Source organism: Mercenaria mercenaria, chromosome 10 (assembly GCF_021730395.1).
Source record: "Mercenaria mercenaria strain notata chromosome 10, MADL_Memer_1, whole genome shotgun sequence".
In the NCBI taxonomy this organism is placed as follows: domain Eukaryota; kingdom Metazoa; phylum Mollusca; class Bivalvia; order Venerida; family Veneridae; genus Mercenaria; species Mercenaria mercenaria.
Window position 1 is genome coordinate 11750251 of NC_069370.1, and position 19687 is coordinate 11769937.

Below are 19687 nucleotides of genomic sequence, written 5' to 3' on the forward strand. Positions count from 1 at the left end.
GGTTGTAACTGGTCATTATGAAATATAGACTCACCAATCTTCATAACTTATACACGTTGAGCATACTTATACCTTTCTTGTGGTATAAAATTTTATGTTAGATTAAATTCCAAGGCTTGCATAAACACAAAACACTACACATTGTCAATTACACTAACTTTTCCTGATTTAACCGATTTTACACATATGTCCAATTTATTTTCATTGATAACCACGCTTTCAAGGAAGCTGGTAGCTCTCTTTTACTTTTATATTGAAAAATCTGTAAAGGACTATAATTATGTATGTACTTTACATGTATTTACATTAAGATTTTGACATGCTTTCAAAATCAAACGAATCACTGCATCATTTCACTTATATAGAGTTAAGTACAATAAATGTTTTTTTTTTGTTGTTGTTTTTTTTGGGGGGGCGGGGGGGGGGGTATTTTATTTGGATGTGTTTAGTGAAGGTGCTATATCTAAATGAACATTTTAAAACGTCATAAAATAAAGATATTTTTACGTTGAAACAACACGCTGTTTCCTCATGCATGGACTGGCATAAAGCTGCTTTTGATTATAAATTTAAAACCTTAATGTTTTGAAATATGTTGCACACCACGTTCATTTTCTAAGAGCGTAAACATTATAACAAGACAAATGAATTGATTCTACGAAATGATGCAATATAAAGGTGTTAATTATCCTTCTGTAAGAATATTTCTTAAGTTGATATGTCATAGAGACCAGACAATATGTTTGATTGTATGGCTTTAATAAAACGGACTTCCAGCTTCAAACCCTTTGTGAGATCAACGAAATTGTAAATGTATTACAGGAATTTTACCTGTATCTGTTAATCTTTAATATACTGAAATATCAAAAATGTTCAGTTATAGTTATAATTATGATTGGTTTAGTATCCAATGTTCCTAGGTAATATTTCGAAATACTACGTAAGTATATAAAGTTGACTTAACAGCTGTAATAGACCTTTACAACGGACATGGACAATGTAGCCGTACTATGTACTATGGTCAAAATACGGGGGATTTCTCAAAACATTAAAATTGAAACACCTAGCCGCAGGGGCTCGTTTTATCTTTTAAGACATCAAATTAAAATGTTTTCGCCTAATTATCAAAACACATCATATAAATCTTGGCAGTGTTATCTTCTGCTGGGAATATATCTTGTCTAAAAGGAGAACACAGACGAACACATATATCTACATCTTATGACAAAATACCATGTTCAGGTTAATAAAATGTCACATACCATTAATTTTACTTGTTTTGTGCCATTTGATAAAATATTTTTTTAGTTTTGCAAATTTACGAGATTTAATTTGCCAGTCTAACAACAAGCAACGCAATTAAAACAAGTTTTAAACATTTCATCATCTTCATCTTAGCGACCGAAAATGTATTCTTAAGATAGGACCTGATATACGTTAGCAATACACCAAGTTTGGAGACAATGTGTCCCAATTAGAACTGAATTCATATTCCTGTAGCTGTTTCTTTGTTTAGGCCCAATACTTCTTACCTAAATTCAAATAGACCACAGCTATATATCTACATAATAAACAAGTTTGGTCAAACAAACTAGGTCATTAAAAAAAGTATAGTTATTGGGAGAACAAGATTTTATGGTTTTAGTTACAGCGACCTTGACCCAAGCAGCCTGAAATGCAACCATAAGCTGGAGTTTTTATAAGCATGTTTTATTCCAAGTTTGGTGACAATATGTCATTCCAAACTTTACTTGTTAACCGAAAACCTATGTCTCTATTTTCAGTAAGAAACGAGTTGAAATTAGCTGCAGCTGCCAATATGTCGAAGCCTTTTTATCTTATATACTACTTATAACCAAAGTTTTATCGTGATATCTCATTCTTAATTTCAGTAAATTGGCTCAAACAATTTAAGCGAATAAGGAGGGTTATATTGTTATCACACAAACGTCGGTACCGATGTTGTTCTTTGCTCTCGAGTCATATTTTGGCACCATCTAAATTTAATAATGTTGGCTACCTATTTCAAGGTTCTCCGGTCCTACTTAACGGTTCCAATAATCAGAAAGCATTAATTAAAGATTGATTTTGTTAAGGGGGTAATTATCTCATAGGCTCCAACTCTGAACGCCTACACAAGCGGCATTGGCTTCATCTCGTATCTCAGAAATGTATAATAGACAAGTGAAAACAATCAGTAAACTAAATAATTTATTTTGGGATGAAGTATGCTGCTGAAACAAATCGTTACTATTTCAGCTTTAGTTTTGAACAGGCTCTATTTTACTAATCTCAAAAGTGCTAACGTAAGAAAGTAAATCTCTGCAAATTGTTTTACATATATGTAAGTTACAGTCACTTATGACTTGGACTATATTGTCCATTTAATTGAAATACGGTTCCAGATTGTTACAAAAAGTACTCTTTGTTTACAATTTAGCGCCACCCCGGAAGTGTCATTAGCTCTTTCATACATTCATCTCATTTGCAACCAAAAGCAGGAGAAGCAAGTGTTAACATGCAGTGTTACACCTCATTTTGTTTAATTTTCCTCCAACCCACTGACCAGCAAAACATGAGAAAACAAAATAAAATTTTATTATTTCAAACATCCAGACCCTTAACCACCTTCCCCACCTCAACCCCAAATTCACTTCTATACCGACCCCAGTTATTTTTGTACTTTCTCTTTGTCTTTCTTTCTTTTCAATTCCTTGTGTTTCTTTTTATTGTTTTAGTACACCCAACCCTTTTCCATACAATAAGTAATTAGTAAAAGATCTGCATTTTTTTTAATTTAACCGCAAGAACTGTTTTCTGTAAGCCTGTACAACAAGCAACTTTACGGGATTAAACTTTTATCTCTACAGATTATAAAAAATGCGCTTTAATTTATAATTAGACATAATTTCAATACACACTCCTAAAACCACAGGTGGCAGTAACGTACCTAGGATACAGTATGGATCCATGAGCCATATGCACTTAAATTTACTACAATTATGTTTTCTTAGGAAACAAATGACAAAAAGCCATTTTGAAATAATTTTTACTCCTGTGACAATGTTTGAGAAAATCCCCAAATTTGAACGAAGTACAGGGTACGTTTACATTTACATTCCGATGTCCGTGTCCGTGATAAAGGTCTAATACTGATACCAGTAAAATGTTTGGTCTAAGAGGTTACTCTTTGCTTAAGTTTATGTTAAATATTCATGACTGTTTTGTGCTCAATACCTTTCAGCAGTTATATTCCTGATTGTCTGATTATCTGATTATAGATAAAGAATACCTGTTCAAACTGTATAGGTCTATATTCTTCATTGAAATAAATTAAAGAATTCTAAAAATTCTAGGAAGGTGCCTCTTCAAATGTATGAATGTATGATTGTTTGTTTGGTTTAACAGCACACCGACACAATAACAACCGGCCTTCTATAAGCCAGTTCGCTGACATCCTCACAATGACAAATTCTACGCCTCGAGTGAGGCTCGAACCCTCAGCGATGAGGAGCAAGTGATTTGAAGTCAGCGGCCTTAACCACTCGCCCACGGAGGTCCTTCAAATGTATGTGTCCATACCAAAAATGAATGGTCAGTACGTTAGGAGAGCACAGTTGGAGGCTTCGAACAAAAATAATCCAACTTCATGATATGTATAAAAGGAACAAGTATTAGTGTATTGTCAATTATTACATACACTGGTATATTTTACATCTCGCTTCTCTTCCTGTTTTAAAGTAAAAGCTTAAATCCTGCAAAATGGATTTAAAAAATTAGAGCGTAATTAAGTAATACGCTAACATCTCAAAGACTATCTTAGATAGAACTTAAAAGGTGTTTTTCATGTCACCGATTCTCAGTGCCACATCATGTTACTGTATATTTACTTACGATTACTTTCATTCTAATAAGGCTGTGAAAATTTAAATTGTCGTAGGGTTTACACGCTACCAGAGTTATAAATTTACTTCTGAAAATTGATAAATACGGAATATATTCCAAATCACATCAAGAAAATAGTTTAGCGATAGACATATCGTTCAATTCATGAACAAATGACAAAGCAGTCTGAACTTAACCTGTTTCCGCTCAAACTGATCGGTAAGTATCAGTGATGGATAGTCTAACCCATAACTATTTCCCAGCTGATTATTTAGATTACCTTGATTCCTAATTGTGAGATTACTTAAAGTAGATTTGCGCATTGTCCCAGTAAAGGGAGTGCACGAGTATTGTCTTCCGTATATTAAAAGAATTTGCTCAATAGGAGAGCGCAGATCTACGGATCGCAGGGTCGCGAGTTCGAGCCCTGGGCGAGGCGTATATGCTCCGTGACGATTTGATAAAGACATTGTGTCTCAAATCATTCCTACTCCACTGCTGATTCATGTAGAGATTACGGCATTACAACAATATTTATACTGTATAACTTTCTAAATAATCATAGTGACTTTTCCATTACTCAGAGGAAGATAATCAACATAATGGTAGACTCACAAATCTGACTTTATTCCAAGCCCTATTTCTGATTGGTCTTGGATGAGGTGGACGTAAAAGACGTTGTATGTTTGCTGGATGAAATGTTTCTTTTCCGTCCTTATCACGTGAGTTTAAGACGGGTACGTCAGAGTCCTGTTGTGTAAAGCAAAAACTAAGCATAAAGAAATATATAAAATACATATGTATTTATATATTTCTTTCTACGGAATAAATATTCAAATCCGAAAACATTAATATGAGAGAAATTGCAAATATAAAGTTCATATAGATGCAGTGTTGGCAATGGAAATAATTGATAAGGGCAATCAGGAAAACCATGTAATCTGTTCGAATTTATTTGTCTGAAATTTTAATTATTATCTTGAATATTCTATTTTTTCCTGTATTTAGTTATTAATTATTTAATATCTATAAAATCGTATCACTGTGCATTGATTATCATCAATTAGGATAAAATAAAAAAATTACATTCGTTTTCCTCTTTATTCATGTGAGGAATGTCATTTTGCCACAAAAGTAATAATCAGTATAAATATTTTAATCAGTATAGTATACATACACCTAAACATAAGCCAATGTTGAGATCCTCACTTGAACCATCTTCCTCACCGCAGCCGTTTTTAAATCCCTTATGTATTAACTGATGAAAACCTTGCCAGCTAATTGCATAACCGCCTCCTCCACTCATGTAACCATAACGATGATTTCTCCATGCCTTTCATGAATAGAATATATAGAGTATTAATTGCGTAAAAAGAGACCTCCCTGGTTCAGTGGTTAAGGTCGCTGACTTCAAATAACTTGCCCCTCGCCTATGCGGATTCGGGCCTCGTTTAAAACGCAGAAAAATCGTCCAGCTTGTTTAAGTAAATTCACGGTTCTATGTTTAGGTTCCCGCCCGTGCTGACGCTGAAGGAGCACACTGAGACCTCCTTCATCATCAAAAGCTGCAAAGTATTGGTATAATTTTGTCAACGTGACGTTAATCCAGCAAGAAAGAATAAAAAGCATAATTTAATTAAGTTGCTCTAAAATGAAACCAGCTATTTACAACAACATATATACACATTGAGACATACTTAAGCACAGTTGGGACTAACGACTCATAGTCAGTATGGGAGTTTAAACCATGCACATAACCTCACACGTTATTCAAACCACAGGAAAGGTTATTCTGGCCATATGACACATGTTATTTTGACTGTAAATCAAAACATGAACATAAAAATGAAATTCTACCAAGCAACATGACTGAAAGTTTGAAAAGAATGCGTTTGCAGAACGACAGAGAAACATGTGGAACCACAATCAAGGGCCCTTACACCAACCTTTGCAAATTTCATAACGTCTCATTTATAGACACAATGAAACCGTGTATGCTGTTATTTGATTTAATCAAGTGCTATCCTTCAAAATGATCGTCTCAAACATTTTCTTATTTTTTATGAAAAGAAAACCCTATATATATTAATGCTGCATGCAGAGAGAAATATGACAATGAAAACATATTGGGATTTTTGAAATATTAATGACTCTCATTACTCATAAGAGTAAGAACATTTGTCGCGATACTAGTCCTTAACCTTTAGCCTACTGACAGCAAGTGATTCTGCCTTTGCGACCAGTGCAGACCAAGATCAGCCTGAATATTTTTTGCAGGCTGATCATGGTCTGCACTGTTCGCTATTCAGTCAGTAAATATTCAGTTAACACCCCTTCGAATAGTGGATGGTACTTCCCAGAATGGAAGATGGACAAGTTTATTATACATATTTAGTAGGCTAAGGGTAAAGCTACTTTATTTTATAGTTATATAAATTAATCAATAAGACAGATGTCATCTATTCCCGCTAAGACTTATATTATGTTGCTTGGTTGTGTTCTGTGCTTCAGAATGAACTTTTCACAACTTTTAATTCATTCTACTACCAAGATTCAAAACTCATTTACCATTCAAGTACATTACCATCAATCGGAGGTCTGATGGTTCAGCAAAATGTTGACATTATGAAGTATTTGACGTTCTTAGGTAAAGAAGATAAACGATAATAAATATGGGTCCTTTACATGGAAACGTTTGTTTATTACAGATAAATTCAGAAGCCTGCTAACAATTCAAACCACTGTAATATAGAAATTGTCCAGACCCCATAGATCACCCAGTAAAAACGAAAATAAAATATTTGCTGGCTAGGTTTGACTGAACCTGTTCGTTGATCGCAGTAGAATTGCATGCTACCGTCCATGCCCCTCCAGTAGTATATATACTGTTTATTCTGGCGGGTTCTCCAGTGGTTGGTCCCACTAAAATAAACAATAAATATATATACTACTTGACTGTGTGAAGGCTAACTTGAAAAACTCATTTTGATTTATTATGTTACCAAATGCTTGAGTTGAAATCCCGTTTTCTAAAATATATCGTTTATTATCCAAACAAAAAAAAGGAAGAATATCCAACAGGGAAAGCCAAGTTCAAAAAACGCAGCCTCCCCAAAGACACACACGAACAACTCTCGCACACCACACACAAAAATGAACACAAAAGGACAAAACAAACAAATACAGGAACACAGTGGGGCACCGCCTTGGAACGGTCAGTGGCAAAAACACCACTGGGGAGTTTAAACCGGTTTATGGTGCACCTAACCTCACTCTTACCCCCACCATGTTCCAAAGTCACAATACAGTCTAAATAAAAGTAATCCCCGCCAGGTGAAACCCTAACATACGTAAAGGCAACAGAAGGTATGTAATGTAAAACACAAAGATGCCCTTGTAGATATAATATAAAAATGCAATCCTTAAGAACCTAAACTGCATGTACTCTATGCCCTTGCAGAACACAGAACAACAAGGGAAACACCCTTAAGGGCCCGACGAAACAGGCGAGAAGACGGAAATCAAAATAGCTCAGTCCTGGTTGGATTTAAGAACTACTAATCATAGAGTCATCCACCTGATCCGTCAGACACAATCAAAGAGGAAAAGCGTAGCGTCCAACTGTAAAAGTGCTACACCAAACATGCGGTGTGTCTCAAAACAGTTGGGTCATAACCTCTTTTCATAAAACGTTTAATTACTTTACTAGATACAAATGGAAAATTGCTATGACCAAAAATCTTACGAAGTTTGTAAACCACATCCACATAAAAAGCGGGTTTTGACATACCTTCCCGCAGAAGTGATTTTAAACTGCTATTGTATTTTAAAACCAAATCTGAATTAAGATAGTAAAATTTAGAAAAGTATTTACGTAATTTATAATAACGGTAGCCCTTTTGAAGAAGCTTATTTGTAAGAAATAAGTTACGTTAATTGAAATCTTCAACATGACTACACGCTCTTGCAAACCGAATTAACTGAGAAATGTATACCCCATAAGATGTAGCCTGGGGTACATCTCCATCCAAATGGGGGAAATTTACAATACTGAAATTAAAATCATCCCTCTTGTCATAAATTTTGGTATGTATGAAATTGTCGTAAATAGAGAGATGTAAATCTAGAAATGAAGTAGTATTATCCGAGTTGTTAGTTTTATTTAACTGCAGCTCCCTGGGATATATATTTTCCACTAACTGATCAAAAAACGGATTATCCATATTAAGTATATCATCCAGATAGTGTGATGTATTATTAAAAGCAATTATAATGTCTGCCTGTGTATCTTGAGAAAGGCTCAGCATGGAATCTCTTTCATAACAATATAAAAACAAATCTGCAACAAGTGGTGCACAATTTGTTCCCGTGGGAATACCAATTACTTGTCTGAAAACTGCATTCCCAAACCTGACGTAAATATTGTTCAATGAAAAGGAAAGGGCTTTACAAACTTCGCCACAGGTCCACATAGTAAAATTCTTTACAATGCAACTAGTAAAAGATGCTTTATTGAAATTGCAAGCAAAAGTAGCAATTTCCCTGGCAAAAGTCTTTTGAATTAGGGCAGTAAGTTTTTCCTTTATTACGTTATGAGGTAAAGTCGTATAAAGAGTGAAAAATCGTAAGTACTGACTGAAGACACCCTGTGATTTTAAATTCTAAATTTATCCAGGATTTCTCCAGAATTTTTTACCGACCAAAATAAGTTTTTACCAGAGTTTTCGTATACTTTGTCACAATATCTTTCCACGTGGGCTTTAACAGCAGTAAGGCATGATGTTAATAACTTACATAACGGACTATTTTGTGTTGTAATACATGTTTTGGGAGCATGTTTATCCGATCGAATATGGCTTCTGCTGTTTATTGAATAAAGCATAACGGTAATGCGTAGAATTTTTGAAATAAATTTTCTAAGACATAGCATATTAGAGATGAGTAAGGGAGAAATGAAATCAATAGGAACAGCAATCAAAAAGTTATACATAAACGAGAAATTTCCAAGAGAATATGAAACAGAGTTAAGGAAAGTATTATTTGGCTATGAGATAAAATACCCGTAAAGTTCTTACAACAAACAACATCTAATATTAGAATTAGATGTTCCGAAAAGAAAAGCGTCATCAAAGAAAGATGTCCGAATAATGCTATGAAAGGTGAAACCAAATGTTCATACCATCTGTATATGTTTAAAACCAATATTAATCTTCCGAAATCATGACATTCGCCCGCTGAAGTATGTACTTGTTTGAGTGAAAGCTCTGATCAAGCCTAAGTTCATACATTTCACTGCATAGGTAGATCTTCCGTGCATTTCGAGACCGAAGAATGTCCGCCAAAAGAGGTAGCAGAAATAAGCTAAAGTTGAAGATGTAGCCGGCACTTAAGTCTGCCGACTGTTTAATAGGGCCGTGGGGAAAGATGATAGGAGCAAGATAAGATTAACCTTGCCCGACCCCGCAACCTACAGTCACTAAATGGGCATTTTGTCGTTTTTTCTTGTAACTTTTTCTTAAGATATGAAATAGTCAGAAGGTGATTGTGATTAAAGTCTATGTAATTTTCGAATGTATATATATTGCCATATATTTTAGGATAGCAGCAAAACTTGCTTCACTATTAAAATAAAATGGACAGACAAGCTAGCAGAATAATTACACAAACCAATTAAACGTCAATTAAGAATGCGTAGAATTATTGTAAGGGGTATTAATGATACTTGGTCGACCGATTTGTTGACATGCAATATTTGGCTAAATATAAAAAAGGCGTAAGGTACTATGTTTAACAGTAATTGACATAGTAAGTAAATTTGTTGAGTTGTCCCATTAAAATACAAAACGGGACAATCAGTTACAGAAGCGTTTGATAAAATCATTGATGATAGTTCCCGAATTCCAAAGAAGTTATAAGTACGAGGGTTGTCCCAGAAGATCGTAAACTCTATAGTCTTGTAGATTATACAATGAAATAACATCAGTTAAAAAAAATATTTTATGCGTCGCTTATTTTCGAAATGATAAAAAAGTCTACACTTTTCTGGGACAACCCTCGTAGACGAAGGCACAGAATTTTTTAAGAAAATGTTTAATAAATTCCTCGAAGATAATAACATAAATATGTATCACACATACAATTATAGTAAGGCTGTTTTAATAGAAATAATTAACAGGCAACAGGAAATTATGTGGAAATATTTTGCAGCAATAAAACAGACACTTATTTAGATAAGTTACAAGACATGACTTGTAAATACAATAAGAAATATTATAGTAGCATGAGAATGAAACAAAAATAAGCAAGCAAAGACGAAAACACGGGCATTTGTATGGTGATTTTAGCGAACCCAGTAAATCATTTTCACCCAAGTTTAAAATATGAGATCAAGTAAGAATTAGTAAACTTCAAAGCTAATTTGAGAAAGGATATGCACTAAACTGGACAGAGAAAATATTTGTTATTCGCAAAATCTTAATCTAACAACATATAAGCTAAAAGATCTACTCGGAGAAAATATTTAGGGCGCGGTTTATGAACAAGAATTATCACCAGCAAAACAAGAAATCTTACGGTTTGAAAAAAAATAATAAAATGAGATTACATAAAGCGTGGAGCGTTGGTCAAATGAAAAGGATATCTAGACAAGTTTAACAGCTATGTTGAGTTTGAAGATCTGCAAAATATAAAATAGATATATAATATAACTTATAAATCATCTGACAAGACTTGCAGCGGAATATAGGAACAGTTCCAAATTTTGCGGAAGAATAAACTCAGCTTTGCACGTAACCGCTAGTTTATTTGGCTGTCCTGCAGTGTTGGCATAAGTGCCAGCCATTCCATTATTTGTAACATTTCCTGATGTGGTTCCGCAAACAATTATAATTTATCTAAATAGTTGAAAATAGTGGGAAAGAAACATTTTAAAAATACACAACCAGAGAATAAAACGAATATTAGCACAAGCCTGAATAGAACATTTGGAGAGTTGAAGATAACAAATTCATATCTATCACCTTTTCTGACTGAACTGTTAAATGTTCAGAAAGAAAATAATTCCTCGGTGCCTTTAGAAAATGTATATTATAAATGTATAAATGTATAATATAGGCTAAATCGATATTTAAAAATGTATAACCATATGTGTGTGTGCTATTCTATTTTGTTTTATTTTACCTGTTACCTTTTTATTTTTTTCCGTTGAATAGTTTCAGGTGAGTGAGTGAGTGAGTTGGGTTTTACGGCGTATCGACACAAAATGGTCATATATCGCCGAGAAGAAGCCACATTGCAAACACCAACTGTAAAGCATAAACATTTATGCAAAAATGTAAAACATATCTAAAACATCCATTTAAAAGTGTAAATGCTCACTGCATAATGTAAAACATATCTTAAATCATCCATGTAAAATGTAAAGCATATCTAAAATCAGTTATCTTAAAATGTATATACGTATGTGTAAAAATATCAGCTGCAAACATAATGATATTGCAAAAGATGTAAATAAAAATATGAAATGTTAGATTTTTGATAAATTCTTATCTGCTTCAAAAACGATAAAATATTTCCGACTGAAACTTTTTCAAATAACTCTTTCAAAGATTGAACGTTATAATATGTACTGCGTTGTGTAGCAAAGTTCACACAGTCGATTAAGCTATGTTTAATAGTTAGCGGTGTTTGACATGGATACATTCGGGTTGATCACTTCTATTCAAAAGATAAGAATGAGTCAAACAGGTATGACCTATTCGAGAGCAAGAAAGAACAACTTCCTCTCTGCGAACAGATTTGTTCCCTTGGTGCCATTCCCATAGAGTAGGTTTGATATCATGAAGTTTATTGAATGAGGCATTGTTAAATGACGATTGCCATTTAGATAAATTGTATTTTTTTATATTTGGCCTAAAATCGGTGTGTGGTATTTTCAAATTAGATTTTGATGATGAAAAGAATTTCTTTGCTGCAATATCAGCATCCTCGTTTCCATGAATACCAACATGACTGGGAATCCAATAAAATATGATAGATTTTTTTAAAGATAGTTCATGAACCCTGAGAAGAATATTTTTAATGAATTCGAGTTTTTCTATTGATAGTATATATAGAGAAGGCAAATCGGGTAAAATCTAAACATACTATCCCAATCTTAAATTAATACGATTTTTGAAACAATTAAATTATTTGAAAAAAAAAGACTTCGGGTGCATTTGAGCAAGACTTAAAACAAAAGAAAAGCATTAAGGTAAATGTTGTTCTTAAGTTAACATTTGAAAAAAAAACGGGGAACCCCAATTATCGTATTTCCAATGTAAAGATATGCCGTATAATAACATTTCCAAAACTGACGCAACTATAGACGACATAAACAATGAAATACTTTAGGATTGCCGGATCTATTTCGGAAGGATCTGGTTGGACTGTAAAATTTGTTAATTAACGCAACGTCGTTGTAGTAAAATAAAAACCTTTAAGAGGTTCGGTTTATTTTTAAAACACCAAAATGGTTATCTATTAAAAAAGCAACAACAGACATAAAAAAGACCACGAGTGTTTAGATGGTGTCATTTGGCTTATACATTTCCTGTTAAGAAAGATGCACAAGAAGTATGCAACTACAAAATTTATCTAGACAAAGTCGATTGTTTAAAAATAAAATGTCCCGTTAAACTTCAACAAGTCCCTAAAATAGAATCAATGAATGACCTAAGATTTAATATTTACACGATTATTGACAACGAAACGCGATCGATGTTTCCAATTTATGTTTATGTGAAAACAAAAACACCAGAACTTGTTACTATTTTTTTGCTTCAAGAGAACGACCAAATAAATTTATTTGGATTAAAGACATTAATAAACTTATGAATGATAAATATAAAAACCACAATAAAAATGTTTTTGTAATTTTTGTTTGCAACATTTTACAACTTATGATTTTCTTGTTAAACATAGTGAAATTTGTTTGGTTCTTAACGGAGGATAAAAGATTAAAATGCCTATTAATAATTCTTAAGTGTTCTCAATAATTTTTACAAACTACTGGCTGTTAACTTTTGTTATTTATGCAGATATTGAAGCCCTGTTAACTCAGATACATGAAAGCCATGGATAAGGAACCAATGCATAATACGAACATGTTGAGTGTGAATATTATGGTTGCAAAGCTGTTTGCTGTTATGATGATGGTTATACAAAACCGGTTGAAGTTTTCAGAGGTCCGATTGCTGTTTGCAACTTTGTTGAAGTAATGTTAGAAGAAAATATTTCTGCCGGGAAACACTACAAAAATGTTTTTTACGGTTAAAAATGAAAGGAGTATGACAAAGAAAGTAACTGTCATATACGTAATGGCGATTTCGTATTTAATCCTCAAACATACACCGAAAAATATATAAAATCTCTGTAAATGGTACGAGATGATAGTCATTTAACAGGAAGATACAGAGGTGCTGCTCACTCCAAATGTAAATTCAACTTTAGATAAAGCAAAACGACTCCCGCAATATAACATAACTTAACAGGTTATGATAATCATTTAATTATGCAACAACTTAGTAAGTTTGACAATTTAGAGGATATTTACGTTATTCCAAATAATATGGAAACATACATGGCATTCATTTTTAACAATTGTGTTTATATTGACAGTTTTCATTTGTAAAAACAAAACAGTGTTATCCTTATGAATATATGAATGACTTTCATCGTTTAGAAAAATATATCTGCGAAAGAAACGTTGTATGCATCATTAAGCGGCTCTTAGATTAGCGACGATGATTACTCACAAGTGTTTGGAATACTTTTAAATGTGAAACTCATGGTGATTATCATGATCTTTACTTACAACTGATGTGTTATTATCAGCTGATGTTTTTTTAAAACTTTAGAAAACTTTAGATCCGGCGAACTATATTACCTCGCCTGGTTTGGCATTGGATACTCAGCATAAACTGAAAAGCATTTTCTTGTTTTGTTAACAGATATTGATATTGTTTGTTTATTGTAAAGTGACTGAGACGAGGAATAAGTTATATTGCAAACAGATATTCAGAAGCTAGTAATAAACTTTATTATTAAGTATAATTTGCGTTATTCGTCTACGTTACATATAAACCATAATTATAATCCTCTTGCACCAGAAAAGATAGCAATAAAGGATGAATGGTTATCGTCTTCTAGTAAAACACTTACAACTTAGTTTAATATAGGAAATGATAAAACTATACCAACTCTATTTAGAAATGAAAAATTTGTTTTACAGTATAGAAATCTTCACTTATTCACAGACTATGGAATTGGGTGTCAAAGATTCATAGCCCGCCCGCTTAGTTCAGTAGGTAGAGCGTTGGTCTACGGTCGCGGGGTCGTGAGTTCGATCCTCGGGCTGGGTGTATGTTCTCCGTGACTATTGATAAACGACATTGTGTCTGACATCATTAGTCCTCCACCTCTGATTCATGTGGGGAAGTTGGCATTTACTTGCGGGTAAAAGATTTGTACTGGTACAGAATCCAGGAACACTGGTTAGGTTAACTGCCCGCCGTTACATGACTGAAATACTGTCGAAAAACGGCGTTAAACCCAAAACAAACAAAAATTTATAGAATTCTCACTTTTCAGGAAAGTCTTTGATTAAGTAAGCACATAGAGTTTAATACTAAACAAAAATCAAGCTTATAATTCGTTCGAAAAGGACATGTTTAAATAAATGAAAAATGCAGTGTCTGGTAAAACAATCGAAAAAGTACGTAAAAGAGTAAGTGTTAGACTAATACATAACGAACAAACTATTTCTAAACATGTTGCTTAACCTAGTTTCGTTTAATCTAAATCGTTTGGGGATTTGTTTGAAGTTCAAAGTTCAAAGAGTTAAATAACAACTGGTCTTATCAGGGCGGTTTATGTTGGTTTGACTTGTGTATCATCGAATTAATTAAGAATTTAATGTATGACTTTCATTACAATTATACAAAAAGGAAGTTTAGTGGACTGGCTAAGCTGCTTTTTACAGATACGGACAATCTTTGCTATTAACTAATAAGAGAATTGGTTTATAAAGACTTTTGTAAGAATAAAGACATGTTTGATGATAGCGACTATCCTTCTGATTCCGAATTTTACTTAAATGAAAATTTATAAAAGTGATAGGAAAGATGAAGTATAAAGCTGTTGATATTCCAATTACAGCGTTTGTCGGGTTAAGCAGTAAAATTTACTCGTACCCTTTAGACATCTCTTAGATAACGAAAAAAAGCAAGGGTATATCGAAGTATGTAATTAAAAAAATAAAAACCAAATAACAATTGATGATAACCGTAATGTTTTGTTAAATAAACAACAGAAGCAAAACAAACATAGACGTATTCGATCGGATTAACATGCTCTCAAAACATGAATTACAAGCAAAACCAGTCTTTCTTGTTTTGATGATAAAAAAATATATTTTAAAAGACGGGATTTCAACTCATATATCATACGGCTATATAACAAATTAAATGTTGTTTTCAAAACAAATAACTTTCAAACATAAACACAAGTGGTATATACATTGTTTTTAGCGGGTCCGACTTCTGCAGTACCCGTAAGAATGAACAGTCTATATACTACTCACTCAAGCGCCACGCGTAGCAGAACTCACAATTTGTACAACAGTACATGTTACAAGTATTAGAAAACGTATACAAGTGGCAGGAAGTGAAGTTGTTGCACACTTACTTAGAGGGAGTAATATGGTTGAAAACTTACAAAATGATGGATATTTGCAAAGTTCGTTTTTTACTCAAATAATTGGATTTATATGGTAAAACGAACCTTCGACAAACTTCGTTTTGCGTTTCAGCGCCGCAGATTTCTAATTGTCGAAGTAGAAACTATTAAGTGGTTATGCTATAACTTTTGCAAATATCCGTCATTTTGTAAGTTTGCAACCATATTGCTTGTAGACATAGAAACAATGCATGCACATAACCGATAGAGTTCAACATATCATAGAAACACACAACAAACGAATGTGCGATAACTTAAGCAAATATCCGCCATTTTGTATGTTTGCAGCCATTTCCCTCGCTTGAAGTGAGTGGGCTATCATTTCACGTTTTTTCCCTTGGTAAAAGGGCATTCGCATATGTATTCATACGTTAGTGTGTATGAAACTTGCAATGATACACAAAATGAAATTCCATAAAAAGTGGTGTATGATCTCAGAACTTCAAAGAGAATAATACCTATTCATTAAAATTTAAACTACTTTTTAGTCATGCAAAAGTCTATCTACAGCACCTTCATATGAAAACCTAGGTATCCTGGTTGAAATGGGTCGACGTGTGATAGGAGGTTCCGAAGATTTTCCATAACAACATAGGTGTCAGTATCACATTTTAATATCCAATCAAAACTGCCTTTATATGCTCTGTACACATATTTAAACGCATGACGCATCTTCATTGTCAGGTGACGTCTCTCCTCTAGAACCGGAACATTTAAAATTGTTTCAGCTATTTGTGGATTGTTCGTCTGCCCTTGAAAAACATGAACAGAAAACAATTATGAAAACTGCACAACATTTTTTATAATGTGAAATGCTCCCGGTAATCATGACATACACATAATCAATATAACCAACACTTGTTCGTTAATTTAACAATTTAGGAAGATTTCTAAATTCGAATTCTTTGTTTTTTTCTACAGCGAAGAATGTTTTGTTATTGCTATTAGGCGCAATACAGCTTAGGACATATGGCGTCATTTCAAGCATTTGATGTTGGAACCAGATTCGTGTTCCCATTCGGGCATTGTTTCAGGCTTGTGTGGGCACCACTGAAGAAAAGATGGGTCAGTGGCTTGATCTTTTAGTTTATAATACTTTATTTTAGGTCAACTGTGAAGGAAGTTTTACAACTTATATTAATCACTCTCGACACCTCCTTCCTGATAGAATCCATCGTCACGGGGATATGAGAGAAGAGGCCAGTTTCCCTTTTCATGCTGAGCGCCAAGTAAGGGTGCTACTGGTACCATTTTTAACGTGTTTGGTATGATGCGGCCGGGAATCCAACCTACGACCTCCCGCACTCGAAGCGGACGCTCTACCACTAAGCTATCGAGGCTTGATCTTGTGCTAGACTAATATGGAATATTCGACGTGCTTTTATAATAGATATATAATAAAATCTGTAAAAATATATAGAAGTATTTGGCAAATTAACAGTTTCTATCACTCTATTATTTTCCTCAATGTAGATTCTAATGAAGTATTTCAAAGTTCATAAATTATCACTTATGTGGTCAAAAAATAACGATCCGTGTGCTTATTTTCGAGATATGTGCCAGTGATTAGACAAATCGCAAATTTCAAGCAAATGTGTTAGCCTTATTTGCAATCACGTTTCAACAGTTTGAATTGTAGCTTTTAAAATATTTGAAGAAAATATTGCCGACTTGATTACAGTAGACACTGAATGACAGTTTATGCTGGGTAATATTCTTTACCTTATGCAAGAACCGTACTTTATTATTTTTATCAAAAAAAGACGGGAGTTAAGGCACCCGATTTATCAATCGGAGGAAGGTATGATTTTTGACACAATATTCCATAAAGAAAGAAGAAAAAACACACGCCTCAACTCAGGACCCAAAGATCTGTAGATCTGTGCTCTCCTTATTGAGTTCTGCTGGCGGAATCTCTTTGAGTTTAAAATGTCTTACCATTGATAAAAAGGTATTTATCACAACGTTTTGCCCAAGTGTTTTCTATTGCTGCCATCTGCCGGCTTTTATATGCTGATGCTAAGATGAGACACAGTACACGAATAGTACTTTTACTGTTATTAGTGCATTTCAATGATGGTTTTGCATAGTAGCCTTTCCCTGAAATTCATAAATAGCAGCTGAATCAGTCAAGCAATCTAATGTATAAACACGAAAGATTAGAATCTATCAAAATATCCATAGAAAGCATTGACGGCAGCTAGGCAAAAGATAGCCAACCAGCGCTTTTTAGTCTGATCATTATAAGTTATAAAATCGGTAAAATTCCTCTTGCCCCTGATATGAATGGCACAGAAAAAAACTTCTAAAATGAGTAAAAGTACATGAAGATATACAATAAAGAACTTTATCCGTACATGGAAATCATTTCATTTTGCAGTTCGTAATAAAACGTTTTGATATTCACGTGTCATTATTTATTAGATACGGTCCGTTATGTTAGCTGTTTTATTATTGAAACATGACCGATGTCGTCGGTACACGTTTAGCTTGAGCTGTGATTCGCGACTCATTAAATTCATAGCGCGCATTTACAACGGAAAATTATTATTAAATACTGATGTAAATACTGATGTTGTGCTATTCGTTATGTGTGCGTCCCCGAAATCACAATGGAAGGACCGTGGCTCTTAGTTTGTACATTTGACACCACTGTGTGAACGCTTTAAATTACATCAACGTCACCCACGTTGGCGATTTTTACGTAATCACCATTTCATAAATAGGAGAACTGGTCAGCTAACTTATCTTTTAGCGAAGAAATGGCTTTATTGGTTATTTTATTTTATTTTTCAAAGACGACAACCGTATTTCTACGTATACGAATAAAACTTATCCAAAGTAAGTTTTATGAGCGGTAGTCACGCTTTGAAAATCCTTAACTGTATTACAGCCGGCACAAGGCAGATAAAGACAGATGTTGCGAAAGTTAAAAAAAAAAACGCTTAAAATCACAAACAGTACAGAATGCATCCTTGCAAAATGATATCACACTAGAGTCTGTCAGGATAAAATGTACAACATCCAATACCCTTTATCACCGAATTGACTGTCTCAACAATAACTATAAACTAATGAGCTATTAAGTATGTTTATATTTAAGTATTCCTACGAATAGAAGACATTTCTTTATTTTGTGCAGAAATGTATTAATTATTTCTCCTTTGGTAATATTTTATTGTTTTATTTTCAACTTTCAAGAAGTTTAAGATTGAAATTTCTGTTCACCATTTACAAATTTAAACTCCCAATCCCAAACCTCCGCGCAGAAATATTGCCAAACAACCCGATAAGAGGAAGTAACACTGTGTTGGAGTTTGCCCACTCCCATGTGGTGTTTGTTTACTAAACCGCTTCATAAAAACAACACTAGAATAGCTCAAAATAACACTAGTTTTTAACTTTGTCTTTAAAGTTTTCTAAATATGTTATCCGACACTTGAAAAAGTATTATGGAGAAGTGTATAATCATGGAAATATTTTCTTTAAAAGTATACCCTGCAGAAAACAAAATCTGATAATGACACAAAATACCTTAAAGTGTAAGGTTTCGAAGTTGGAAACGTCTCGTCTGTCAGATAAAATACCAAAGATGATTTTAACAGTGATTGTTTTCATATTTCCAATTCGGTGCAAGTTTTTTAAAAATAAAATATGACAAACGAAAAAATACAAGAAATAAACGTCAAAACATAGGCAGATGCGTTTGTTTCGCATTTTTATGTTTGATTATATATAAATAACCTTATAATGTCAATGTAAACAAGAGGCCACAGTAAAACAAATAATAATACTAACTAATTCAAATATATTTTATTACAATATCATTTCACATAAATTGATACTCCTATACTATTGTGTCCTAATGACTGTCCTGAACCGCCTCAATATACTTAAGATATTTTTCCGTTTTCTTGGGAGCACACAACAACTGCCGAAACTTGTAGACCTTCACCTCTGCCTATGGTTTTTAGGTTTTTCATTGAAATATCTGCGCCTCCTTTTTTTACACTTTTGTTTTTGTCAT

The 19687-nt window shown here is 33.5% G+C and overlaps 1 protein-coding gene across 5 annotated transcripts in view; it reads right to left on the reverse strand.

Annotated features, from left to right (window-relative positions):
* The window catches only part of LOC123559827 (glycoprotein-N-acetylgalactosamine 3-beta-galactosyltransferase 1-like), an 82091-nt gene that overhangs the window by 45922 nt on the left and 16482 nt on the right, over nucleotides 1-19687 (reverse strand). For 3 of the 5 annotated variants that reach the window (XM_053552271.1, XM_053552270.1, XM_045351949.2), the window contains exons 2-5: nucleotides 17599-17760; nucleotides 16174-16412; nucleotides 5063-5218; nucleotides 4501-4635 (exon numbers count right to left, since the gene is read on the reverse strand). In XM_053552271.1, coding sequence (XP_053408246.1) covers nucleotides 4501-4635; nucleotides 5063-5218; nucleotides 16174-16412; nucleotides 17599-17760 — 692 coding nt within the window. Of the gene's footprint in view, nucleotides 1-605; nucleotides 3756-3948; nucleotides 3974-4500; nucleotides 4636-5062; nucleotides 5219-16173; nucleotides 16413-17598; nucleotides 17761-19687 lie in introns of those variants that run through there. The other 2 variants (XM_045351948.2, XM_045351950.2) reach the window with 2 other exon arrangements.